Source organism: Fulmarus glacialis, unplaced genomic scaffold (genome assembly GCF_000690835.1).
Source record: "Fulmarus glacialis isolate BGI_N327 unplaced genomic scaffold, ASM69083v1 scaffold14496, whole genome shotgun sequence".
Taxonomy (NCBI): domain Eukaryota; kingdom Metazoa; phylum Chordata; class Aves; order Procellariiformes; family Procellariidae; genus Fulmarus; species Fulmarus glacialis.
The window spans coordinates 690-28,092 of record NW_009220123.1 but is presented as its reverse complement, the minus strand read 5'-3'; the positions used below and the strand labels follow the sequence as shown (position 1 = coordinate 28,092).

At 36.5% G+C, this 27,403-nt stretch overlaps 1 protein-coding gene across 1 annotated transcript; it reads left to right on the top strand.

Moving 5' to 3' along the window:
• The first annotated feature begins 238 nt into the window (after positions 1–238).
• CUL4B (cullin 4B) lies at positions 239–22,935 on the top strand. The gene is made up of 20 exons (XM_009580652.1): positions 239–888; positions 3,630–3,745; positions 8,502–8,605; positions 9,545–9,614; positions 10,107–10,180; positions 11,208–11,370; positions 11,465–11,554; positions 11,836–11,918; positions 13,045–13,112; positions 14,289–14,407; positions 15,215–15,407; positions 16,472–16,576; positions 16,890–17,000; positions 17,874–17,959; positions 18,828–18,935; positions 19,198–19,311; positions 20,314–20,419; positions 20,494–20,666; positions 21,215–21,367; positions 22,531–22,935. The coding sequence occupies exons 1-20, from the start codon at positions 357–359 to the stop codon at positions 22,624–22,626; spliced, it is 2,664 nt and encodes an 887-aa protein (XP_009578947.1). The 5' UTR covers positions 239–356; the 3' UTR covers positions 22,627–22,935.
• The last annotated feature ends 4,468 nt before the right edge of the window (positions 22,936–27,403 follow it).

Below are 27,403 nucleotides of genomic sequence, written 5' to 3'. Positions count from 1 at the left end.
GGGGGAGCGGGCAGCCGCGGGGAATACTGGTGTTGGAGAGAAGAATTGAAAGAAACTAGTGGGTGGCGAGAGGCAGGAACGGAGACGCTCTGCTGAGAGAGGAGTAAAAGCAGGAAAGCAGAGACAAACTACGAGAAGAAACAAAGTGATAAAGAAAAGGGGAAGAGAGGAGATAAAGTGATTCCTCCGAGGAAGAAGAAAGCGAAGGAGAGGGAATACGGAAGGACTCCACTGATGAGAGAGAGGAGTTGAAAGACCCCCCCCGAGAGACACCAGAGACTGACTCTCAAACTCTCTCTCTCTTTGTCACACCACAAGGATTTGATGCCCCTCAGCCTGTTCACTTCTGTGTGTTCATGTTTCCCACAGGTTTCTCTTCCCCCAACCCCCCAGCTGCAGCCCAGGAGGTCAGACCTGCCACTGATGGTAATACCAGCAGCAGCTCCTCCTGCAAGAAGAGAAAGTTAAATAACAACAGCAACAGCAATTCTGAAAGAGAAGAATTTGATTCCATTTCTTCCTGCGCCTCTTCTCCTTCCAAAAACACCTCCTCATCATCTTCCTCCATCATCACCACCTCCTCGTGCTCCTCCTCAGGGGTTGCCTCCTCCAACCATCACCTCCAGAAGAAGCTGCGCTTTGAGGACTCCGTGGATTTTATTGGACTCGATGTGAAGATGGCTGAAGAGTCTTCTTCCTCCTCCTCTCCTGCTGCCTCTTCTCAACAGCAGCACCAACAACAGCTCAAAAATAAAAGCCTTTTAATTTCGTCAGTGGCTGTGGGGCACCATGCAAATGGCCTGACCAAAGCTGCCTCCTCTACTGTTTCCAGTTTCGCCAACAGTAAACCTGGCTCTGCTAAGAAATTAGTGATCAAGAACTTTAAAGGTAACAGGCCATAATTTGTCACAACCTATGGGGAGCTGACACTCAACTTTGTGTTTTGTTTTCAACATGAAAACCGGTTGGCTTTCAAATAGCTCCAAGTTTTACAGGAAATGCTTTTCTGTGGTGAATGTTTCTATACTTATGTAAAGGGGGAATAATGTTTTACAATGCATACTTGCCCAGTCATGTACATATCTTGAGCTACACTTTGCTGCTTGGCGTTATTTTTCAGACTCCTTTCACTCTGTCTGTTGAGAAGGCCTTAACTTGTATGTTAGATGAAAGGCTTTACTATGTAAGTGTGTAAATTGCCTTTCGTCACACTTTAAACGTTTGATACCTCTTTTCTAGTAATCCTGATTCAGGGCTTAGTATATATTTTAGCCCAGTTTATGGTAAGTCTTTGCACAGAATGCGTTTTTTAAATTGGGCTTGAATCTCTATGTCTTGTGTCTATCCATGTTGTCTGTTTATAGGTTAATCTGCCTGTGCTTAGTTTTAAACGTTGAAACTAAGGTGATTATCAGGCTATTATGGCGGATTTCCTTTCTGGTTTCCCCACTTGCCTTTAAAGTAGGTAGTTCAGATTTTTGCTGAGTGTTTTCCTTGCGATATCCTTGCTGTAATTTTTATTATTTAACCCTTTAATGTCTTTTCTCTGTCTTAATATACTCTCACTTTACAAGCTTACATTATTTTATAAATTCTCTCAAAAGATGTGTTTGAGATTCTTGAGTATTCTTATTAGAGACCAACTGAAGCAGAGAAATGAAACTTTTCTGCTGTGATACTGCTTCATTTTGTAGTAAACAAAAATATAAATAGGTGTAGGCAGAAAGCTTAGCTAAAATTCTGTCTTTTTTTTTTTCCCTATAAAGATGGGGAAATCTTGGGCTTTTCTTATTTCCTGCCTCTTGCTGTCTGCTAAAATAGTCTGATATCTTGCTTTTTTGGGTTGTTTTTCTTTTTCCCCATGTGTTTGGTGTTGGGGGGGTAAAGATATTACTGACATTAAAATTAATTTCTAAATATACAGTTGATACAAATGGTCTCTAGAGATACCGCAGAAGGTAAGGATTAGGATTATCTTAGCCACTGTAATGTTTTACAGCAATTCGTGATCACAGTGTGACTGCTTGCTTTAAGGACCTCCTAATTCTCAAAAATGTTCTCTGCCCATCACGTCGTCATCATTTAATTTGGCTGATTATTTTAAAATTTATACTTACGATGCATGATAGCGAGAAATAAATGCCACTCTTCTGTTGCTTGTACACTGTTATCTTTAAGGGAAGTCAACTTTTCATGTTCAAAATATTTGTTAAATGTCATGGATTGCATGGTGCTGTGATCATCATTGCTTATGAATTGGTATTTGAATCACTTGCCTAAAAAGGATGTCTCAAGAGTCTGCCAGCTTTGCTTTTTATTTACTCTCAAATGCTAAACTGAATAATAAGATTATTGTCTTTATCTTAGTGGGATAGCGATAACATCCTTTACAACTTAAATAACTTCCTGAAATCAAAAATCTTGGTATTTACTGCTGAGTAGCATACTCATTAGTTGCTAGTGAAAATAGGCAAGTCTCACTTGTAGTTAGCTGTATCGTAAGAATCTAGAGAGACAACTAACTACAAGTGTGACTTGCCTATTTTCAGAAATGCTTGGGAGGACAAAAAAAATTATCTCTCTCTTTGTTATTTCTAGAGAAATCATAAAGCTTTACAATTTTTTTTTTTACCTTTAGGTATGTAAAAGTCAATTTTAATAGAGTATAAACTCTGGGCCAGTTTCACCTGGGAAAACATGTTGGTGGCATGGATGTGCATGTGACTTCCTCCCTAAATTTTCTCCTCCTTCCTTCTCCATTTGGGAACATGCTTATTAGAACAAAAACGGTCATCTTAGCTAGTTATGAGAACACACAGAAATTTAAAATAATCCTGGTGTTCTGAGGATGTGACTTGGGGAATCTCTCTTAGCCTGTTGTAAATGCTTTAGTCTTGTTGAAGATGCTGCATGGCAGGGGCATCTCTAGAAAAGAGGCTGAAAAAAATAATGGTAAGAGTCAAATCTGCAAAGCTTGAGCTATTTGAACATCAAAAGAGGGCTAAACTTTAACGAATATCCACTGGCCAAAGCCAAGAGAGACATAAATGGATTACTTTAAAATAGGAAGGTTTTCCTTGCAACCGTAATGCCTGTATTATAATTACAGTATTTCCGTGCATGTTTCTTGAGGGTTTCTTTCCAACTGTTAATACAGAGTAGAATTAATGAGGAGTAAATTTAAAAAATAAGCTATATACAACTCTGTATCTTTTAATCCATCATTTTCGGCTTTTATGTTCACTTTCTTTTAGCTGCGCTGTCCTGGTAGTGAAGAAGAGTGTAACGAAGATGTAGATCATTCTTGCTGGTTTTTAGCCTTTTATCCCATCTTGAGCTGCTCAGACACAGGATTGTGATTTTTATAAATCACACGTACTGTTTGGGCTACAGATGTGTGATGTGTATGTGAAGAGTAATGCTGAATTTTTACAATGTGTTACTATTTCAAATGTAAATAAGATACTGCTTTTACGCTAATGCTTTCTTTTCATGTAAGTATAAATGAAAATCTAGAGCATCAGCCCATACCTCTTTCCTCTCAAAGCTACATTTTTCATTTCTGTAGAAGGCAAAATGTTCTGCTTTTTCTAAATACTTTCTCAAATCTTATATAATTTCTTTTTAAGATAAACCCAAATTGCCTGAAAACTACACAGATGAAACCTGGCAAAAACTGAAAGAAGCTGTAGAAGCTATCCAGAACAGTACTTCAATTAAGTACAATTTAGAGGAGCTCTATCAGGTAAGTGCTTTAAGTAAAAGCAATAGGGTAGGGTTTTTTGTTTTGTTGTTGGATTTTTTTGCTTAAAACACTTTTGATACAGTGGTAAGAATATGAAATTTTGCTTGATAGCTGCTTTTGTCATTGAAAAGCTTTTCATCGAATAGTTTCTCAAATTTTAAAATCATCAGTAAAAATTTCACAAGACCTAAGATTAAACTCGGAAATTTTTTTACTTGCCACAACATAATCCAAGGTATGGTTTCCCTTGCAACAGTTGACAAGAATTAAATAAGGCAAGGAGCTGTATTCCCTTTACTGTTTTGGGGTTTATGGTGTGTAGCTGCTAAAGGAGAAATGTGAAATCCTAAAACGTTGGTGTTTAGGTAAGAAAAAGACGATTTATATTAAAATACTATCCTTTTTTTGAAGACAGTATCTGTTCATGATTGAGGATCATAAATAATTTAAAAACTGAAACTTTTTATTTGACTTCTTAAAAGTAAATAGAATACCATTTTTCTTCATGAATTGTGTTATTTTGGTTTGACTGTAATTTTTTATCATTCAGCATCCTGTCTATTCTAACAACTGAGAATCAAAATTTATTCCCAGCAACAGCTCTGATTGTTTTGCCCTAAGTGTTTTAGGAAGCGATCAGGCTTGAACTGCATTTCCTAACTTTTTGTATAAGCTCGACTTCTGCTTTTTCAGCTGAATGTGTTAGGGAGACTTCTCCCCCTCCTCACCTTTTCCCTACTGACATTGTGGTACTTGCCGTTTTAGCAGCCTAGCAACAGTACTGCCTTAGCTAGGTATTAAGAAGCACTTACACTTTTTACTCTACTTTTAAAGCCTTTATTACCTGGTTAGTTGCTTGATTCGTTCCTCTGTGTGTATATAGCCTTCTCTCCGTCTGTTTTTGGTGTCTCTTCTTCCCCTGCCCTCCCCTTTTCAAGAAAAGCTGCATTTGGATGTGACTGATTTCTGTGAAAAGTTGGGGGGAAAAATCCTGTTTGCACAAGGTTTGGGGACAGATTTAGGGAAGGATAGATTGCCATTCCTCGTGGAACCAAGAACCTTACGGGCCAAGTTCCTCAGTCCAGTGCGTTTTTAAGCTCATTATAATCTTTTATAATGTTCAATTAATCTAAAAATAGCTTTTTTTAACAGTTTGTCAGGATAATATATAGTATTGTTAAACTAACAATACTATTGTTACTTTAGTAAAACTTGGTGAAACTAATAACAAATTACAATCCACTGTATTGGCTGGTATTGTAAATTACTTACTCTAGACTGAACAACAGAGCAAGTAACTTAATTAAATACTTGAAGGCTATCCAAAATTGTTTAAAAATACAAAGTTCTATTGAAAGCCCTGCTTCTGCTTCACAGTTATCACTTAAATTTCTGCTCACTTTTAGCACAGGCTTAATTTAATGTTGCTTGTGCTCAGAAAACCAAAAATACGCTTTTTTCTTTTAAATCTCAGTTTTAACATTATAATAACTTAGATACTTTTCAATGAAATAGAGTGCAATCAAGTATGAAATTTTTCTTTTTTTTTATAACTCTAAAAATACATGTCTTGATTTAAAAATAGTAATAGGAATCACTAGTGTTTTTAAATGCTAACTAAACTAATGTCATTTCTGAACAGCTGCTTGGTAAATGGATCTGATGCCAAATATGCCTTGGCAGACACCATTATCCAAGCATAAAGGGGAATTGCAAAAGAGTCTGCAAAAGTTCTGCTGCATGCCTCAAAATATGATACTTCTTTTTTTAATGGAGTTAAACTTCTTGAGTTCTGTTTAACTCTTGTCTGTGTTGGAAAATCCGACTGAGCAAGGATTTCGAGGCTTTATTTCTTTGTGGGACACTAGCTTCGTACTTGCTTTGTTCCTCCCCAGCAAGAAAAATGATACACATCTTTGAGTAGCTGAAGTGCTACAGAATTGAAAGCTTCTTTATTAGAATATTTTTTCCTTAGGTTAGTACCAGAAAATAGAGACTAGATCTTTGGTACCAGATTTTAAGTACTTCTGGAAAGTCCTGATTTTCTGTCATCAGAGCTGTGTTCAGTTCTTTTTCTTACTTTTCCCCAGCATACAAACCCAGTGTGGATGCTGCAATTAAAAAAAAACGCCACCAACATAATATATGTTACACAAAGGAAGTATGACACTTTGCCTTCGGATGTTCTGACCATCTTCAGGGCACAGATTCCCTGATCAGAAAGCTTTATTCCACTAATTCAGAACAAGATAATTTTGTGAACTAGAGCCCCTAAAGTTTTTGGGAATTTTTGATACATTACAATTATTGTTGTGTAACACCAGTAATTAGATTTGCAAAGCATAATACTGCAGTAGTGGTGTTATGCTCCACAGAGCAAATCTTAATAAAAGATTTTGTATTTGTGTGCTTAGAAAGTTTAATCTCTTAAAAAAAAAAAAAAAAAAAAAAAAAAAACAATTGAGCAGAATTCACAAATTAAAATTAAAACATTTCTATGGATGTTATCAATGAAGATGCAGAAGTTTTGCACTTAATGTTCAAACACTCAATACTAGTAGATGTGTTTAACATTTTGGAATTTCTGATACACAAATGCAAAAGCACAGCTTTATATGAACACTACATAAAAGTAAGTGTATATTAATATATGTTGACTTATTTCACTAAGAGTTAATGGTATGCGTTTGTCCATCTACAGTGCAGAGGCTAATTCTTTTAAGGATTTGGAGCAGCATGGTTAAATAGTACTTGTTTTGGTAGACAGCAGTTATGAAAATCTTGGTAGTTGAGATGGATGAACTGACCAGAAGTACAGCAAAATGGCCACTGGTGTCCTAGGCTGGTAGGTAGAAGTGAGACTAACTGTGGTTGTGCAGGTGACTAGCAAGTTCTATCTAAAACATTCATCTTTCCAGCTCTCAGTTGCCTTCTCTAAAGTAAGTGGGAGAAAAGAAAAAACCCATTTATTGCACTTGCTGCGGGCTCTTCAAGCTTAGTGTTTTCCATCCCTTTTTTCTTCTGAAATCAAAGTAGTGGTTATTTCCTGTTTTGCTGCTGTTTCATTTAGAGCCTGACCAGGCGGGTACAATAGCAGAATAGAGTTGAGCAGTGTCCATAACCTAGCCTGAACAGTGAACTGTAGAGTATGTTTTCCTATCACATCATTGTATTTGTTTGGCGTTTCTTAAGTGTTAAGTCTGAGAGTTGGATTTGTTGCTATTTCCAAATATTAAGATATGTACAGTTCCGTGATAATTCTGGCTTTCCTAATAATCATAATTCAGACCTAGTTTAGTCTTAATTGGCACACTCACTCTCTTGCTATAATTGTTTGTTTCTGACAGTAAGCTTATGCAGCTTTGGTTTTCTTTTTTTGTTATTGTTGTGGGAGATAGTTTTGTTGTGGGGTTTTGGTTTTTGTGGTGGGGTTTGTTGTTTTTTTTTGTTAACTCCTCTATGTCCTAGAGCCAGTATTAGCTGTAGTGCACTTGCTCTAGAGAGTTGTTTACTGTTGATACTGAGCATGATCACTGTTGATATCCTAGGATAAACTCAGGAACTCCTTGTTTAGCTGTTTTGATTGTTGCTGTGCTTTTAGTGGTGGCTCCTTACTGTTTGCTGGTGGCTTCTATTTGGACTGTTGGGAAATATTCTGGGGGACTTTGGTGTAATGGAGTAGATCTGCTCTGTATACTTCTGAACTACGCTGTCCCTGCATGGTTGCCTGCAGTTGCTGGGGAACAAACTTGATCTTCCAGTCCTTCTTTTTTTTCCTATGGGTTGGTTGTACTGGCAAGTGAAGTATTTTCCATTAAAAAAATAAATAAAATCAAGAGGCATTAGTTGAAAATCATATATACCTCTCCTCTCTAGCTTCTACAGATGTTTTACAGAATAATCACATATTGTGTCTTTCACCAATCCACAAAGAGTTAAAGTTGCTCAGTTGCTTTCCAAATCTGGGCAATTGGTATAAATTTTGGAAAAGTCTTGAGTTACGCTTATGGACTTAAGAATGCTTGTTTGCTTGATCAGTCTCCAAGACATGTCCCCATTAAATTTCTTTTCGCTTCTCGCTGTGAAGCACAGCGACAATTCTTCTAATATTTGATTATGATCTAGAAGTCTGAGATTTGTCACTGTAAACATCTGGAATGTAGTCGTATTACTAAAAATTGTTCAGGATTATAACTGAACTTATTCAGGCAAGGGGTTGATGGATGGAGATATATGTATAAAAAATATGTATATGTATGTACTTCTGGGGATGAGGGAAGCTTAATCAAGGAAAGGACTGCAAAAGGAAATAACACTAACAGTGCTTTTCTACAAATATTAGTGTGACTTGCAGAGCACAGCAGTTAATAAAATTAAGACCTTAAGTGTCTGCTTTGAAGTATGAAACCCAGCAAGCTGCTGGAATATATTAAACTAACGTCCTTGTTCTTAGAGATGCAAGTCCTGCAGTTCCTTATGAGATATCAGTACTCCAACTGAAATTAATAAACTGTACGCGGTTCAGGGCATGGCCTTTCTTTGCCTCTTATTACCACTATAGTGCCATATATAGTGCCATGTGTCTCTGGTGTTTTGCATGCAGCTGTTAACTGTGTTACAATTAAAAGCTGGTAGATTTTTGAGTGAGAAGCAGAAGAATTCCATGGTTGGTTTTGGGGTTTTTTCCCCCTTTCCTTGTAAAACCACATATAAGAATATAAACAGATTTCTTAGTATCTGTTTCTCTTTACTTCAGGCTGTTGAAAATCTCTGCTCCTACAAGATTTCTGCAAACTTGTACAAACAATTGAGACAGATCTGTGAAGACCACATTAAAGCACAAATTCACCAATTCAGAGAATATCCTTTTTTTAGCTGTTGACAAACCAAAACGTTTTTACCTGCCAGTATGTGGTGATGGATTTCTTTGACTAGTTCATGTCAGTAGGCCATGGTAATCTGAGTTCCTAGTTTTTGCATAATTGGGTCTGGTTTCATTTTTTTGTGGGACCTCAGAGAACACTACTAATTCCTTTATGTCTGTAACCATTTGAAAAGTTTGTGAGAAAATTTCATTGGTATTTATGAAACACTTTGACATCTTACAAAAGCTCATATTAGACTTAGAGCAAGGCTTAAAAAGGCTGTATTGGCTGCATCACTTCAGGCTTTTTTATATGCTGATCTTGCTATGCTCAGGTAAACAGAAAAGTCTTCCAACAAGTAGTTCTTGTTTTCTTTTTCAAAAGTGCTAGTGATCTGGCAGCATACAATGTTAGTGGTTCTGAGCATCAAAATGTTTTATTTTCAAAAGTTTTGAGTTGCATCAGATCGAGATCCTGTTAAGTGGATATAAATTAGTACCAGAACTATGCAGTGAATTGAACACAAGTTAAATTTCAAGAACAAAATTTATCTCTTAAGGTTCTCTCTTAACATGAGCTGAAATTATAGTATCTGTGTAGTGGTGGGCTCTTACATGTATTGTGGATTGTTGGGTTTTGAGGTGTGGGGATATGTATGTTTGTTCCACTCCCCAGGGATGGGGGATTAGACAAAACATGCAAAAGTATTTAGATCCTTTTTTTTAAAATGTTCAAATAATTTTGATTTTTCATTATTAACACAAGGACCCTCATTAAAAATAAAAATAAACACGTTGCAAGAAGTTAACTGATTCTTTTTGGGAGTAGGTGAGTTTGTTGTGCTCTCTGTTAAGTGTCTTTAAAAAAAATAATGTTGGATCATTTCATTGCTAACACTTCCTATTAATCATAATTTTCTTAATGATTTCTTCATGGATTCATTGGATAGTGTCCTTTTTCTAAAGAAAATAGACAAATGTTGGCAAGATCACTGCAGACAAATGGTAAGTTTTTTATCTTTTTCAAGAAAACCAGTTGCCTAGTCAGCCTATGTTTTGCTTAACTTTGTTCCTTTACAAACATACTGTGCTTCTGAAATGTTGTCTTAAATTCATGTAAGGCTGCTTCGTGAAATTCAACTGTATCTAGTTTGTTAGAAATCGAGCCTTGAAAATACTTGTCTGTAGTGTGTTTCTTGACACATTGGTCTGATCTTGGACACACACACACCCAACTGCTAACTGTTGTTTCTGTGCAAACCTTTCTTCTTTTGTACCTGTTATAAAAGGACCTATTCTTTTATACAGAAAGATGCTAAATGTTGCATTGATCATCTCACTGAGACTGGCAGAATATTTTAAACAAATCAACACTGTCTAAGAAAGCACTGCCTGAAACCTGTCAGTGGGATTTTTTTTGTTGTTGAACATAATTTGTGTTGCTCTTCAATTTCAAGAGAAAAATGATTGTGGCTTTTTTATTCCTTCTCATAACAGATTATGATTAGAAGTATCTTTTTGTTCTTGGATCGAACTTACGTACTTCAGAATTCAATGCTACCATCTATTTGGTAAGGGCACAAAGAAAAATATTGGGGGGTATATTTAAATTATCGCGCATATCTTGCTGATTTTCAGGGTTTTTTTTTTACTATAAACTTTATAGTGACCTGTAAATTACATGGTGAATGCATACATGCTTGTTGCAAAGAGAGATTTCACTTTTAATTTATTTGCCATGAATTACAGGATTCTTCTAGAATAGCTGTGGTAGCAAATTTCAGCTAGATATCAGCCTCAAATTTGCACAGTAAAAGGAAAGGGCCTGTTCAACAACTGAAGTGCGAGGCTTTGGGTTGCCCAGTTACTGGCTTTAACATGCATAGTGTTCGAAGTTCTGTAAATATTTTTGAAGCAAAAAGTTACCTAAAATAAAAGCAAGTTATTCTCTTTTGGACTTACTCTCCCACACACACACAATATTTTAATAATTAGCAAATGCTCTACAGTGCCTTTGGCACTACCTGAATTTCTTTGCCAGAGATTGAAGAAGTGGTGGGTGGAGAGCCTCGCTTTTCCTAAAAGTGTTCAGACCACAGTTCCAAATTCATGGAAGGTTTTAACTGGGATGCCCAAAGCGGAGATCCTTGTCTTTCACATCACTGAGTTTTTCTAAGCTCTGTGTAAGAATTATAGATTAGAAAGTGATGGACAAAAAAGAATATTGTCCAACAGCTGAACCATGGAATCGAGACCCAGGATGACATTATCTTTTTCTTGTGAAGGCTGCTGTTCATTCAGTTTCCATCATCCTGCCAACCAAATGAAAAATAAAGACACTGCAAAAGTTAGGGGTTATTTAGGAAAAAATACATGCTTTGGTCTTTAAAATCTGTAGCTTACTGTTGATGCTTTGTCATGGTTTATTTTAGTGTTTGAGTTTGTTCATCTTGAGTGATTTGGGGGCAGAGGAATGAGGAATTTAAAGAATGCTACTATTTATTGACCTCTCTCTGATCCAGATCAAATTTTCTTAATAGAGAATACTTGGGGTTGACTCTTACGCAATTTATTGAACAGTCTTTATTTTCTTTTTAGGGATATGGGGCTAGAATTGTTCAGAACTCATATAATCAGTGATCAGAAGGTTCAGAACAAAACTATTGATGGCATTCTTCTGCTGATTGAGAGGGAAAGAAATGGTGAGGCTATTGATAGGAGTTTACTGCGAAGCCTTCTAAGCATGCTCTCTGACTTGCAGGTTAGTAAACTTGTTTCATCTTTAAACCAATAAACAGCTCAGATTTAGTGCTCAGTAAGCTTTACCCTGGACTGCTATTGTGTTGTTTCCCTAGATTTATCAAGACTCTTTTGAACATAGATTCTTGGAAGAGACTAACCGCTTGTATGCAGCAGAGGGACAGAGGCTTATGCAGGAACGAGAGGTATTTTGAATGTTTAACAATATTTGTTACACTTAATGACGAAGCATTTGTCAAGAAGAGGAACTATTCTGCTGCCTTAGCCAGCATAAAGGGCAATAATGTGACCTTTATGTTTTATGGTACTCTGAAAAAGTAAATTCACATGCAGTTGCCCTCAGTCATGGTGCTAATGATTTCTGCTTAAAACCGGAGCTGCTGCTGCTGTCAGACCAGTTGTTTTTTTTTTTTTTTTTCCCCCTCTTGGTTTTCTTAAAACTGCAAAACTACTCTGGCATTTTCAGGTTCCAGAATATCTTCACCATGTCAACAAGCGCTTGGAAGAAGAAGCAGACAGGATAATCACTTATTTAGATCAGAGCACACAGTAAGTGCAATCTCTCTTTGCTTGGTATTGTTAGCTGTTTGGCTCTTCTGTTGAGGGCCATCTAATAGCTACAATTTATTTCAGTTATTGACTGACCATCAAATGCTTCTCACTTCCCACAATTCCTTGTTTGCAGTGAAGCACTGTCTTGGCTCACACAGCTAATATCCTTTTCTTTTAAGCCACTAATTATTTTGACATAAACATTTTTGGGCATTTGGTTGGAGAAAAATAGGCTGCTACCCCCAGTACAAACGTGTCGTTTCTTGCTGAAATGTAATTAATCAGCTGTCGTCCTACCTGAAAAAGATAGGACCTGGGATAGAGAATTCTCAAGCTAAAGGCTCTGAATATTTACATAAAAATATTTACATATTCTTTAAAGAGTCTGGGAAATTATTGACTAATGTCACTCTTCAATCTTTTCTACTTAGAGGCAGGATTTCCTAAAATACAATCAAGTGGAGGTCATGACTGGTAGGACAGGAGAAATGTTCTCCTAACATAAAGCCACAGCTGTCATGTCTGAGAGGAAATGTAGGTCACTAATATAACAAAACTCTTCGAGCAAGTGGTAGCAACTTCTTAAAGAGCAAGTACAGAGGATCTCTCTGAGAGGAAGGTGTTTTATTGCTACTGTCATACATTTTTATGTCCTTTCTCCTTCAGCTGTTAAAAACATTTAGCTTGTTTAGTGGCTTCCTTCTTTCACACCATTATTAGTGGTTAAGTCCCGATGTTGTTTTAATACCTCTTGACTCGTCAGGTGTGTTTTTTCTTCTTGGGTTGTCTCCCAAGACATGAATCTCCTCCCACAAAGCAAGAGAAGGTATATTCTTTGACAAGCTTTTGCCCAGTTTTTTCACTGATGGAATCATAGTCCAGCTGCCTAGAGGTCATGTACAACAGGCTTATTGTGTGAATTAAATCCTCAGTCAGCAAACAGAAAAAAAATTGCTTACTGGGGAGGAAAAAGGATAAATATGTGTATGATCATTTTAGGTCCTTGGCCACAGATAATTAGTGCACTCCCAGTGACAAGCGTGGTTAACATAATCTCAAAAAAAGGATTTAAAACTGTCAATAATGGAAAAAGGAAAAGTAATTCTAAACATTTTTTCTATAGGAAGCCACTAATTGCTACTGTAGAAAAGCAACTTCTAGGTGAACATTTAACAGCCATTCTTCAGAAAGGTAATCTTTCTTCTTTATAGAAATGTTTCTAATTACTGCTTCGGGGCTTTCAATTCCTGTGCTGAAAAAGAAAGTGACAGATTCAGGTGCTGGGGGAGGACACAAGTTACATCATTCTTTAACGCCCTTTGCTACTCAGTTCATGAAATAGCAGTGACCATTTTGCAAGAGGGCAAGTACCATTCTCCTTGTCAGAGGTAAGGACAAGCAATGCTGTCTTCAGATACACAGCAAACACAGCAAACTAGAATAGGGGACTCTGAGTTCAGTGTGTTAAATAGCATTTTGAAGACTCAGAGGTAAAGGAGTAGCCTTTGATTTATGGCTGTACCAGAAAGGGGAAACATTGCTTATTCACTGCTCACAAAAAGCAGTTTGTTTTAAAAATTTAGTATAATTTGAGCAATTAAATACGTTGTCTCAGTTCTTCAGTAGTCTCTGTGGAGTCAAGTGACCCTCTGTTGCTCTGAGGGATAGCCTGGAAATAGATATGGGTGCAGCAAGAGTTGAATAATAAAAGAAAATTATCAAGTCCTTACTAGCCAGATTCTGGATGAAACGGGTATGTGAGATCTTCCTGCACATCTGTCACAGACTCTGTTGAGAGGAGTATCAAGTTTGCAATATTTACCCATCTACTTTCTTAGAACCTTGCTGTAGAGCATCAGGCCTTCTCTGCCAAAAAGTTAAAAAGTGAAAGGTGAAGATATTTCTTGAAGCTACTTGCCTTCAAACATCTGTAAAATTTATTTTACAGCTGGAATTGAGATTCAGCTCTATCTTGCCAAGGAACCTTTCCTACAGATCAGTAGAGCGTAAACTTTTCAAATCTTTAGGGAATAGTAAAGCAGAAGTAAGCAACGGTATTGTGATAAATATGTTATGTAAAGTACATGTAGCCTAAGATATCCAGTGCAATAATAAGGTTTTTAAGGTTTGAGCCAGTTCAGGTAGCTGTTCTGTGTTTCACTGTTAAATTAGGTAGCTTAAAAAAAAAAACCCACAAAACAAAAAAACAGAAAAACAACCCCAAAACAACAAAAAAAAAAAACAGTAATTGCTTGATAAAAAATACTAGCTTTGAAGAGGTCTCTTACTCTCTTACTGTAATAATATGCTGTGCTTTCTTTGGATTACTTTTGGTTTTAATTTCTATTGAAATTCTCTCATTTGCAGGGTTAAACCACCTTCTTGATGAAAACCGAATTCAAGACCTGTCTCTTCTGTATCAGTTGTTCAGTCGTGTGAGAGGCGGAGTACAGGTTCTCTTGCAACACTGGATTGAGTACATAAAGGTACTGTTTCTAGAACTCTGGAAGAGATACTACTATTGTATCGATGGGTTTTATACACAGATATGAGTCATCTCTATAAACTATTGCATTTTTCTAAGAATTAAAGACAACTTGCTTATAAACATGTATTTAATGGGCAGCTTTTGAAACTGTACTAGGAAAAGTACAGTAACTGTTCTAGCCCTATCAAAGAAAATATTGAACGTTCGGTTGATTTATTGAACTCCAAATAAATTCTTGCTTATAGTTATTTGTGAGGGACAACTATATTTCTCCAATAGACACTTTGGTAATGGCTGAAAGTTTCTGTCTTCTCCCTGCTAAAATTTCTTGTCAGAATGAGTGGTAGCTTAAGTTACCAACCAGTTGAAGTTCATCACTTAAGATGTTTCATCTTATTATTCAGTGAAAATGTTGTTACAGAAAATATTGTTGTTGTGAAGGAAGGCTTTGTAATGGCATAGGAGTACTGTTAAATAAAATTGAGTTTAGTGGGAACTTTACCTGTGTAAAACCTGAGAATATAGATGTTTAAAAAGCGTGTGTTAATTTTGTCATGCTTGAGTTTATTTCGTCAGACAGAAGTTCTGAATCTGTTCACTTACTCATAGGTTGGTTTTGAATCAACATAAAAGGTCTAGGACTGATTATATAGTAAACACTTCATAATGCTATTACTTCTGCTGTGTTAGTGGAACTAATACGAATACCAGAAACAAGATGTTACAAAGATAACTTACGCTTTTAGAAGTCTTGTCATTTAAATACATTATTCGTGCTAATTGAAAGATATGTTTTATTTTGCAGGCATTTGGTAGCACCATAGTAATTAATCCAGAAAAAGACAAAACCATGGTCCAAGAACTACTTGATTTTAAAGACAAAGTTGACCATATTATTGATGTTTGCTTTCTCAAGAATGAGAAGTTTGTAAATGCCATGAAAGAAGCCTTTGAAACATTCATTAACAAAAGACCAAATAAGCCAGCTGAACTCATAGGTATTTTCAGTTTCTTCCCATGTGAGAATTTGCGGGGGGGGACAAGAGGGAGTTGCTGATGCAGCTTACAGATGGGATATGATGGAATTGTGTGTTAAAAGACATTATGCACAATGCATTGTCAAACTGGGGATCTACTGTGCCTTATTATGCAAGTGAATTATTTGATAGGATAGCATTAAACAATTAAGAACAAGCTCTATGCCCGTAACAAGGCTATAGAAAAGTGAAGAACATTAGAACTTGGGCATTCCACCAATTGACTGGTGTCCAGATGTGAAAATGCTGCTAATAATTTGACTTTTTCAGAAGCTTATGTAACTGTGTCACCAACACGTGCACAGAGCTATTAGGGGCTCTGCATAGATACCTATGTTTCAATATATAGAAGTGAAGAGAGATGAGGATGCACTGTACCTCTCATGTTACGGGGACAGAGCCTCTGTAGTTTGCAAAGAGCGTTGTTTACAGATTCGTGCATTACAGGGCTGGCTCTCTGCACTTTTGACTATCTTAATCATTTCCCCACACAGCGAATAATACCTGCTTTGCAATCTGTTGTGCTGTTAGGCTTGTGGAGTAATACTTTCTGCCCTCCTTTTTTTAAATTAATTCACTAACTGTAATGTGCTTACCAAACCATTTGAAATTAAAACAAACAGTAGTCTGCTAGAGAAATTCAGCAGTATAGTCAACACATTTAAATACTGGTTTACATATTTTTCTTCTGATCTTTTTGCTATTATAGCCATGTCAGTCTATAGCAATAGTGACTTTTTACTTTGAGATCATAATATGGACCATGATTTTTACATACGCAAAAATCAAGATGCAGTAATTGCTTTTCTGAAAAAAGAGATTAGGCTATAATGTTTTTGTAACTTTATAGCCTCTATGAAAATATATCAAGCTAGCTGTGATGAAACTGATTTGAAGGTAATTTCAGGATCCTTTACATTTCCAAAAGATTTCACAATATTAAATTTTAAAAAAAAAAATTAAATTATTGTTTCATGGTGATACTAAGCATATGCTAAACTTTTTATTCCTCAACACTCTTTTAGCTAAATACGTAGATTCAAAGCTTCGTGCAGGCAACAAAGAAGCTACTGATGAAGAACTTGAAAAAATGCTGGATAAAATTATGATCATATTTAGATTCATATATGGTAAGTATTGCTTCTTTTGTGGGGATACAGTTTTTTAATCAGTAACATAAAGGTACTTGAATTTTATTTTGCAGTCTGTCTGCATTTTCATTTCTGTCTGTTCATTCTCTGTAGATGCAGTTTGCTGGTGTAGTGCTGTTTAACTAGTTTGTGTGTTAAAATGCCCATAACAAGACCTGACGCAAAATCTGTGGAAATCTTAATGTTAAGGCCCTTGTTAGCTTTATTGCGCTTTGAATTGGGCCTCTTGCAGGTAAAGTTTGTTTAAAACAAACAATGATTTGTGATCACTGTCAAATCTCATCCCTTACAGGAAAAGATGTCTTTGAGGCCTTTTATAAAAAAGATCTAGCAAAGAGACTATTAGTTGGGAAGAGTGCATCAGTAGATGCTGAAAAATCTATGCTTTCCAAACTCAAACATGGTAAATATCTATCTATCTATCTATCAGCTTGCTTTCTTTTAAAAATGGTCGTTTTAACAGGCCTTCCCAGAAGTGCTGTTTGTATTTCCCTTTCACATGAGGGCAAAAACCTCGTGTGCAAGTCTTGAATGACTGGTGGGTTTTGAGGACACTCGTTTGCTTTTAGTTTTGTAATTACAGCAGCAATAGCCAAAAAACAGGAGCTTAAAATGCACAGTGTATCTTGGCCTGTGGGATAGAGTTGAGGTTCCCAGCTGAATAAATCGGCGATGTGCTCAGAGAACTTGAGGATGACTTCTGCTTGTTCATCACTCTATAAGGTCTGAAACATGAAGCTGCCAGCTAGCAGTCTTCTAGTTTGGTCTTCATTGTTTCATAGGATGGAGTCTTTGAGTGGTAAGATTTTTAGAATTTGATCTTGTTCTACCATCAAGAGACAGTTTAGCAGGCAGCTGATAGGGATTAGAATTGTCATCTGAGTGACAGGTTGCCAGTGGAGTCCTAGGATGTTGTTGTCTGAGTGACAGGTTGCCAGTGGAGTCCTAGGATGTTGTCGTCTGAGTGACAGGTTGCCAGTGGAGTCCTAGGATGTTGTCGTCTGAGTGACAGGTTGCCAGTGGAGTCCTAGAATGAACAGTCATGTCCAGATGGAAAAACAATTGGGTTGCAAAGTAGCTGTCATATTAAAACATCTTCCCCCTTCTTGTTTATAATCTTATTCTGTATCTTAATTAGAATCCAGGTCTTTATGTAAGAACGTATGCTGCAATAGGTCGTCTTGCTTGAAAGTACGTTCTGATATTTAGAATAACTACTCTATGGTGTTGAAAATAACAAGATTAATTTTTAAGATTTAAATTTTCTCTTTTATAGAATGTGGAGCTGCTTTCACCAGCAAACTAGAAGGAATGTTTAAAGATATGGAGCTTTCAAAAGACATAATGATACAATTTAAACAGGTACTGTGGGAAAGCCTGCCGTGGCTCCTTCATTTATTCTCAGAAAGCCTAACGAGAGGGTACAGGATGTCTTCAGTTGTGAACATTTCTATTGTAATTGAGTTAAACTCCTTTTGAATTATTCCAGTTGTCTGTAATGTTCTTTCACTACAGAGAAAAGAACTTTGTAGGTGATTGCTTTCAAAAGGAGTGGGCGAAAGCCCAGCTGGGAAAACAGTCTCTACTGAAAATCAGTCGGAATCTATTTCTGAATTCTGTGCTGTCTGTGCTTTTGAAAATTTTACTGAATTTATTAATGGTTTTCCTGAACCACAAAGCAAAAAACCTGAAAAAAGATCCTTCTTTAAAAAAAAAAAAAAAAAAAACAAAAAACAAAAACCACACACACAAAAACAACAACAATTAAAAAAAAAAACATAAGACACCCACAGTAATAAAAGAAGAATCGCAAACTTATAAAACATTTTAACACCAGTTAAAACATTTTTAACATGACTATATTCTGATGGACCAGCTTGTAAGTTTTTGCCCATTAGTTCTGGTGGTCTGTAATGTTTTGAGAAAATAAGAAAATTTTAACATTCTTTCCTCCACTCACACATAATTAGGTACATCTTCACATCAGCCTGATTAAAACACTACTTTTGCTGTTTTCTTCCTGTATGGAAGTGCCTTTAGAACTTCAGAAAAGTGCTTTTTCTTATCCTAATTTTTTTGTATGTAACTTGCAGTTTATATAGCAAAGACATTATAAGGTCACTTGTCTTCTGTGCTCTCATAATGCCTGTTCTAACTAACTTTCCAGTTCTACCTGAAGTATGTTTAAGAAATACTGCTTTATTTCATTTTACTTTGTTTCTTTCTGCAGTATATGCAAAATCAGAATGTACCTGGCAACATTGAACTAACAGTGAATATTCTGACTATGGGTTATTGGCCAACTTACGTGCCTATGGAGGTCCATTTGCCCCCAGAGGTAATGAATATAGACGTATTATACCAAGTGTCAGCCTATCAGTAATGCATCTTAGTATCAACTGCAACTTGGTTTTAAATATGCATATAATCTCTAGAAAGAAATGCAGAAGTATCTTTTTTAAATAAAGTTTCTTTTCTTTTCTTGCAATTCGCTTCATCTTTCTAAGCCTTTATTTAAGGCTTATTTGATGGTGAAAGAGGAAAGGATGCTTTTGAAGTAGAAATTGTGTTTTAGTATTTTGGGTTTCTTCTTTTCTTAGATGGTAAAACTGCAGGAGATTTTCAAGACCTTTTATTTAGGAAAACACAGTGGTAGGAAACTTCAGTGGCAGTCAACACTAGGACACTGTGTACTAAAAGCAGAATTTAAAGAGGTGAGTGTATTGTTTCTCTTATTCCTGTTGTTTTGCTGATTCCAAGTCTGGGTTGTACCTTAGGGATATATTGGGAAGCTTTTTTGTGCTGTGATGGAAAACTTAGCACTGTTTTTGCAATTACTTTTAACTTTTGACCTCTTGCTATGATTTCCAGAGTTGGTAGTTTCTGAAATAGATGTATTAAGGTCTAAGAAGATGCATCTGACTTCTGTATTGGTGGGGGAAAAAAAAGTTGTTGGTTACTGCTTGGGCAAAATATAAGTGGGTTTAGTTCCATATTTAAAATGGCACTAATCTTTATACTGGGGAGGAAAAAAAAAAAGGGGCCATGTTCCATAGATGACCTTACTTCATCTGACAGCATTAAGCATCTTTACAGTAAGCTTTTCACTACTGAAATAAAGGTAAGTTTTGGATTGTACAAGAACACAGCTGTGTTTTTAAATGGCTTCCAGTTATTCCCCTTCAGTATTTCTTCATGGGCACCAATATATTTCAAGAAAATTTCTCTTGGAATAGGAATGCTTACCAGTTCTATTTTTCAGAAAAATGTTAATGATAAAACAAGTATTATCAAACTTGGTTATTTCAAAGATCCTATAGTTCCTAATACTGTGTTTCTTAAACTAATGTATGTGTTACACTTTGACTTAAAGGTCTTTCCAATTGTCATTTTAAGCACTCAGTGCTTTGAGATTTGTCTTGAGTAAGTTGATGCATATCTTGGGTGAGTTTTGTCACTGGATATAGTAGTCTAACCTTCTGACCTCTAGTTTATTCTGCATTTCATAGTAAACACAAGGTGACCAGTAACTTTTATTCTTTCATATTCCCAAATGAGTAAATTAACAATCACATCCTTTAAGTGAAATAATTGACATACAAGAATTACTTTTCCCCTCCTCCCCCACCTAAAAAAAAAAAAAAAACAAACAAACAAACAAAAAAACCCACCAAAAAAACCAGCCTAGTGATGTCTGTTAATTTCCCTTGTGACAGGGCAAAAAAGAACTTCAGGTCTCCTTGTTCCAGACACTGGTGCTGCTCATGTTTAACGAAGGAGAGGAGTTCAGTTTAGAGGAGATAAAGCAAGCCACTGGGATAGGTTGGTATTGAAAACAGCTGACTACTTCCAAGTGTTCTTACTAAGAAAAACTAAACAACTTGTTTCTGTTTTAGAGGATGGAGAGCTGAGAAGGACACTTCAATCTCTGGCTTGTGGCAAAGCCAGAGTACTGACTAAAAGCCCCAAAGGCAAAGATGTGGAAGATGGTGATAAATTCACATGTAATGATGATTTCAGACATAAGCTCTTCAGGATAAAGATCAACCAAATTCAGATGAAAGAAACGGTATATTCTTTTGAATCCTCTGGGGTTTAGATCCTTTGGTTAAGTATCTTGTTGCCTGCCCATTTACAAGTTTTTTTCCTCTTGGTTGTAACGTACATACTGCTATCTTTGTAAAAGTTACAGGTATAATTTGGATGATAGCACATACCTAACAACGCAGACTTAAATATGTGCTTCCATACTATCTTAGACTCCAGTGATGCTAGATGTCGCTAAATAAGGTTGTTTAAGAGAAGTTCCAATTACTGAATGTTCTTTTCACCCTTGATCATTCCCTGGAGCTTTACTGAATGGTTTGTGAACATAGAAACAAATTCACAGTGAATTTTTCCTGACAGCCATCCAGTGTAAAATCTGTGCAAAGATTTTAATTCCTTGTACAAGTGGTTTTTTATAATCGGTCTTCATATTTGTAAAGGATTTATGTCAAATAACTTGACAACAGACATCTTACTGTCTTACACTGAGAATTGTCTTAGAGATATGAAGAAGAATTGTTTTGACAGTTCTAGTGCTCTCTTTAAAACTTCTCTGAATTAATCCTTCAGGTAGAGGAACAGGCAAGCACTACAGAGAGAGTATTCCAGGACCGGCAATACCAGATTGACGCTGCAATTGTACGAATCATGAAGATGCGCAAGACACTGAGTCATAACCTGCTTGTGTCAGAGGTCTACAACCAGCTTAAATTCCCAGTAAAGGTATAGTACTGATTTTTCTTTTTTTAAAACTTTATTACTTATTTTTATATTCCCTGGCCTGTCCTCAGTTAAACAGTGCTTCTGTCTAAAACATGCATCTTTTTACTGTTAGGAAGGACAAATACTCACTTTCAGGAATTTTTAAAGTGCCAATTGCATTTTTATCTGAATATTACCTGAGGCTTTCAGAATCAGAGTCTGTTAGCAGTAACTGTGAAGCTAGCTCTCCTTGCACGCTGTTCTTCTTGCATTTAAGTGTTCTGGCAATGCGTTCCTGGGGACGAGGGGAAAATGATTCAGATATGTAATGCAGAATTGGTTTTGATTCTTAATTTGGTTGATGCTTTTTAATAAATTAGTAACCAATAAATGTACAGTGGTTTTTCCAGGTAGATTATATTAGTTAATATATATATACACACACACACATATATATATTGGTGAATGTCTCAAAGCTAAAGAAGCCCACAGTTGCAATATAAAATGAATAGCTTACTTATTGTGTACAAATAGAAATGGATTTTCAAATAGACAGTGATGCATCTGTTTGAGTTCAAATATACAGTGCTTTCTATCAATGGAAATGTAAAATAAAAGATCCTGCCATCTCATTCTGTTTTGTTACCATGTTAAGTTCCTGCAGGCCTGTAAGTATTGCATAAACTGCAGTTGAGCTTTGCAGGGTTGTAACAGATGAGGCAGATGAGTTAAATGCTTTTCCTCACTCTTTATCATAAGGCATTTTTTTACCCAGTAAAATCATAGGGCACCAAAACTGTTGCAGAACTCACTCGCATCATGATAAAATGAAACTTGTACCATCTTTTACCAGGTAAAAATCAGAAACATTTTGGTACGTAATGGGTGAATTGCAGTTCTTTAAAGTAGAGTTCAGTTTAAACAGCAGCAAATACCTTTCCCTGCTGTAAAAAGTCTATGCTTAGCTGCAGGTGACAAGCTAATTTTTTAACTTTCTCTTCAATCAATTATACATTGCAGACTTTAGAAGCTTTGATGGTTTAAGGGAGTTTTTTTTTCTTTAAACTGTGATTTCTGTTTCCTCGGCCATCTTAAACAGTATGGATATTTGCCTTAAGTAGAAAGAACGAACCAAGGAACATTGACTGCAAAGTAATAATGCTGACATCTGCTTTATTTTACAGCCTGCTGACCTTAAGAAGAGAATAGAATCCTTAATTGACAGGGACTACATGGAAAGAGATAAAGAAAACCCAAATCAGTACAACTATATTGCATAAACATATGTTGGCCTTTGTTTTACTGCACACTTGGTGTCATACACAGTTGCCAGTGGATAAACTAGCCTGTTGATCCTGTTAATTGACTTTTTATACTACCGATGATTGAATGAAAGCAGTGTAATGGAAAAGTATAGTAGAGTGGACTTCTTTCAGTGGTTAACATGCCCATTTAAAGAGTACTATTTACATTTTAAGAAGAATGCTGTTGAACTCTTTGCATGTTATTTAGTAAGATGTGCAGAAAGCTGAAAGAAAGTACCTGGTCTTTGTGATTCCATTTGTCTCTGGGTCTGAAGAGGAGTCCCTTGATATATGACAGATGTCTTTCACACCTTTAAATGGAAACAGAAGGTTAATTAATATAAGAAAATAGCCTTTAAAATGCTTAAACTGCATGCAAACTTTTAATTTACTGTACAGAATGCATTTCAGTTAGTAACATACCATTGGTTTGGTTGATGCCCACACTTGGATTCCTTTTCCCTTGAGGGAGGGAAAATGGGGAATAAGCCAAGCTATGCTTATTGCTGATCTCATGGAAAATATTCTTGGTCGTAATTAAGACAAAATGGTACCAATATAAAACAATGTATAAAGTTTGCAGTGTGGGCATATATACTGTATATACAAACACCATTCTTAAATAACTGCTACAACAAAACAAGTTCAGATTAGATTTATATGGCTTGCCTATAAGACTTAGTGTTCACCTTTGGGAATTTTAAGCATAAAACAGCCATAATGGAAAAAGTGACAGTTTTTACTAGTCATGGGTAGGAGGCCTTCACCTCTTGGCAGCAATACTCTAGAAAAGAGAATCTATTTACAGATATCTATGAAAAGCCACACTGTTCTTGTGGTAAAGCTGTAAGAACAAAAATTACAAATGGATTTTAATACTTGTTTTGCTTTGCAACATTCTAAACTTGAACTAACCTCAAGGTTTAGACAGGGCAGCTCTTCTAAGACTGCCCTGCTTTGGATTGCTTTAACTTAAAGCTTTAAGAACTCAGCCCTAGATGTGGCAGGCCTCCTAGAACCCAGAAGCCTACCTCTCATATAGAAAGTTAAGTATTGCTACAAGGCATCTAAAATATATTTTCTTAGATGACCAGAGAGCATTCTTTGCATCTTTATAAGACATGGGAGAATAAGTCACTTGAATGTAGAGCTTTGTTTCAACAAAATGCATTTTTTTATTGCTATAGCAGCATGTGCCAGGAATATATGGAAAAAAAGTGTCAGCAGAAAAGGTAACTCCTCCACATGACAGTTCTTCCTTACCCAGCCAGGCTTTAGACCTATGATCAGCTGTGTTGCAGAGCACAATGAAAAACCTCATCCTCTTTCAGGCACTGATAGTCCTGGGGAATACCAGACATTTCTTGAAAGCAAGATGTTACTTTTGTTTAATGGCAGTGTAACTTAGCTCTCTATGATCTATAACTTTTATCACTGTGATCCCACATTCAGGGGTGTGCCTGTGCGAGAGAGGGAGAGTGTGTGTCTGTGTGTGTATTTTGTATCTGACACATCCCATCCTTACTGCTTTTTTGATCTACTGTTTAATTCCATATTTTCTCCAGCTGTGTTTTCTCTCAAGCTCTTTTATATGCAGTCCTCAGCTGACAGATGAAGCAGATGGTTTTTTCTCCTACTAAATTATTTGCTGTCACCCTCTACTAACTGTCATACAGCTCTCTGATCTGCAGAAAATCTACCTTATCCTTTGACACTATTGCAGCATAACCACTGGTAAACATCCAGGACCACCCTTGCCTCTGTAAGAAAAATACTAACAGTAGAGTTATCTGATAAGAAACTTGAAGACTGCTCCTGCAAATCTTTTAAGTATTAGTTCAAATAGAGATCCACTGGGGAGGAAAGAATGCCCCCCTAAAAAACATTCTGTATTTTGCATTGAATGTTCCTTTTTCTTGTATGTGTTTTGTATCTTTAGCCAATAAAAGATTCCTTTTAAAAAGGTGTTTTGGAGAAGGAGCATAAAACTTAACTCTTTGGGAGACAGGAGATGATGAATATCAGTATTGAACTGGTTCCATTCGGTCTGTTGTAGCATATAAATCTAACACCACTACATGTTTAAAATACCTATTCTGGTAAAATCCTCCCTCATTAGACAAGTGTGTTGCATTCCGTCAAACTAACCAGAAAAGTCTGAAGGTTTATTTAATTTTTATCCCATCCATTTCAGTAACTTAAATGCATAAAATATTATGTAGAAAATGTCCTCAAATCTCATCAGACTTCCACGATCTGAGGCAGACCCTAAGAGGCAATCTAGTTAAAGCAACCCAAAGAATGGACTTTGAGAACCCTGGCTAGGCTGAGAGAGGGGGCGAGAGAGGGGCGGGGAGGCGGCTTCTCCTTCTTGTACCTTCATGGGTTTTCCCCAAGAACTTGTTCATCTCTTCTGCTAAGGTCTCGCTCATTCCTGGTTAATGACAAAGCTGCAGCCAAGATTTATCGTCCAGCCGTACAACTCTGCAACTTCTTGCTGGGATCATGTGCCTGCCTATTGAGCCATATATATCTCTGTAAGAAAAAAATGAAAGTGGGCTTGGACCACAACTCATCTGGCTATAACACAGCTTGTCTGTTTGGCCACACATTTTTAATCTTGACTCTTGCATGCAGTTTATAGCACCTTGTTCATAAGAAATTGCAGTTTATTCTTAGAAATATATATTTTAGGTTTTTTAATCTTTATACCCATAAATGGACTATTTTTTTGTCTTGGCTGGTTTAAAAAGTGACCATTTTGTTTAAATGCTGTAATTGCAAATGTGTTGTAAACGTTGTTTTGTTCTATAGTTTACACAAAGGTGCCAAAGTAAAATAGTTAATAAAAAAAAACAAACCCTAGCAAATTGTTAAGTTGCTTTAGCTGTTCTTCATATTTTGGTCTCTGCTTTTTTTTTCTGTCAGTCTTTCATTTTTTCCTAGACATATCATTTGCCCTAATGCTTTCTTTAAAAAAAAAAGTGCATCTAAAGAAATGTTCAAATACCACTTTTTTTAGTGATTTCATATAGTAGGAAGAATATTTTCTTTGAAACGTTACACTAAAATTGTAAGAGTACAGCAGCATTCAAAAATGTAATATACTTTTTGTATAACAGTTCTTCAGAGTATGTCTGGAGTGGGGGAAAAAACTAACCCTGTTACTTTTCAGAAGCCTCTTCACTCGGCTACCAGAATATAAAATTGTGCTTTTTCACTGCATCAAAAAGTTATAGTTTATGCAGACTTGCAAACAGGGCATGTATCACCGTTGCATCCTTCGATGCAAAAAGCAGCAAAACCTTTTTTATGTTTCATAAGTCTGATATGGGTACAGAGAGTCTTTCTTAAGTTGGTAAATAATGTAAATACATGTCCTTTCAGAGAGTGAGTCTGTTATCTAGGTATTTTGTGTCATTTAATAAATATTAAACAGTTTTGTGTTGATAAACTCTTGTGTGTAAAATGCCTTCTTACTCAAAGTTCTGTATGTTGGGCTTACTGATGTTTGTGGCTTCTTTAAATTCTTTAGCTTGTGCTTTGATAGCAAAATACCTGTTTGCTACTTAAATATAATAAGTAGTTCCTTCTTCATTCAGTCATTAAAATCCCTTGAGTTTTCTAAGTGGCTTCCATTCCTGAATTTTTTTTTTTTTTTTTTACTAAGTCTCCTACAAGGTTATTGGAGGGGAAGGAAATAAGCATCCTCGCAAACTCTGAATTGGGATTAGAATGTGTAGAAATGCCAGAAAGGGTACAAAAATACCAAAGGTGGTGGCTTGTTGCTAGTAGAGGAGGCTACTCTCCTGCTGTACAATTATTCCCTGTCTCCCAGTACAGTTAATTTTTTTAATGACTCTGGTACAATTATTGAAGTACAAAGGACAGGGCTGGACAGGGAACTTGCTTCTGTTATTGATGATGGCCAACTGGGCCATTCCTTAATTTTTCTTCAGCCATTTGGAACCACTGGACTAAATCTGAGCAGAATTTGTCAGGAGTATCTTCAGCCCGGCCTTTCCCGGTGCAGGTGCTCTGAGGACTTAGTGCAGAGGGGAGGTGGAGTGTTTTAATTTTACTTTCTGAGCTCTGGAGGGGTGGTTTGGAAACACTGATAGCTGTAGCAAAGCAAGTGCTGATCCTCCAAACTGAGCTCTGTTGGAGGCTTGCATGCACTGCAGGGAGGCTGACCTCGCACAGCAGAAAATGTTCCTAGTGCATGGTGGTTTTAAGTAAGTGTGGTAAATGGCTTCCACTAATCTGCTCAGGTGCCTGCTTTCTCTGTTACAGCTTGGAGGCATCTAAATGCATGGGATGGCTTTTCCACTAACAATTTCCCCTTAAAGAGAATGTTTCCTACGTCCTCCACAATCCTACAGAATTTTGTTGTTAAATAAAACAGAAGCAGATGGATATTTGGAGATTGATAGATTTTCTATCTACTCTGGGAAAAATACCAGAGAGCAGTAAATACTTTTCATTTCTGTTACTGTATGAAGTGCAATATATGTAACTGTACTTTCTCCTGATTTTGAGAGAAACTGGTGCCAAATCAAATTTAAGATGGTAGCTTGGATTCCCCACCACCACCCCCCCTTAAGGAGGCAAGCGCTTGTGGACATACTGTGGTATTTAGAAAATGAACACCTCAAAACTTACTTGAGGGGTTGAGAGACATTGGGCTTTGTGCAGAGGATACCTTGTAAAATATGGAGTTAACTGGGACGAGGAGCAATGGATGTTGACCAAC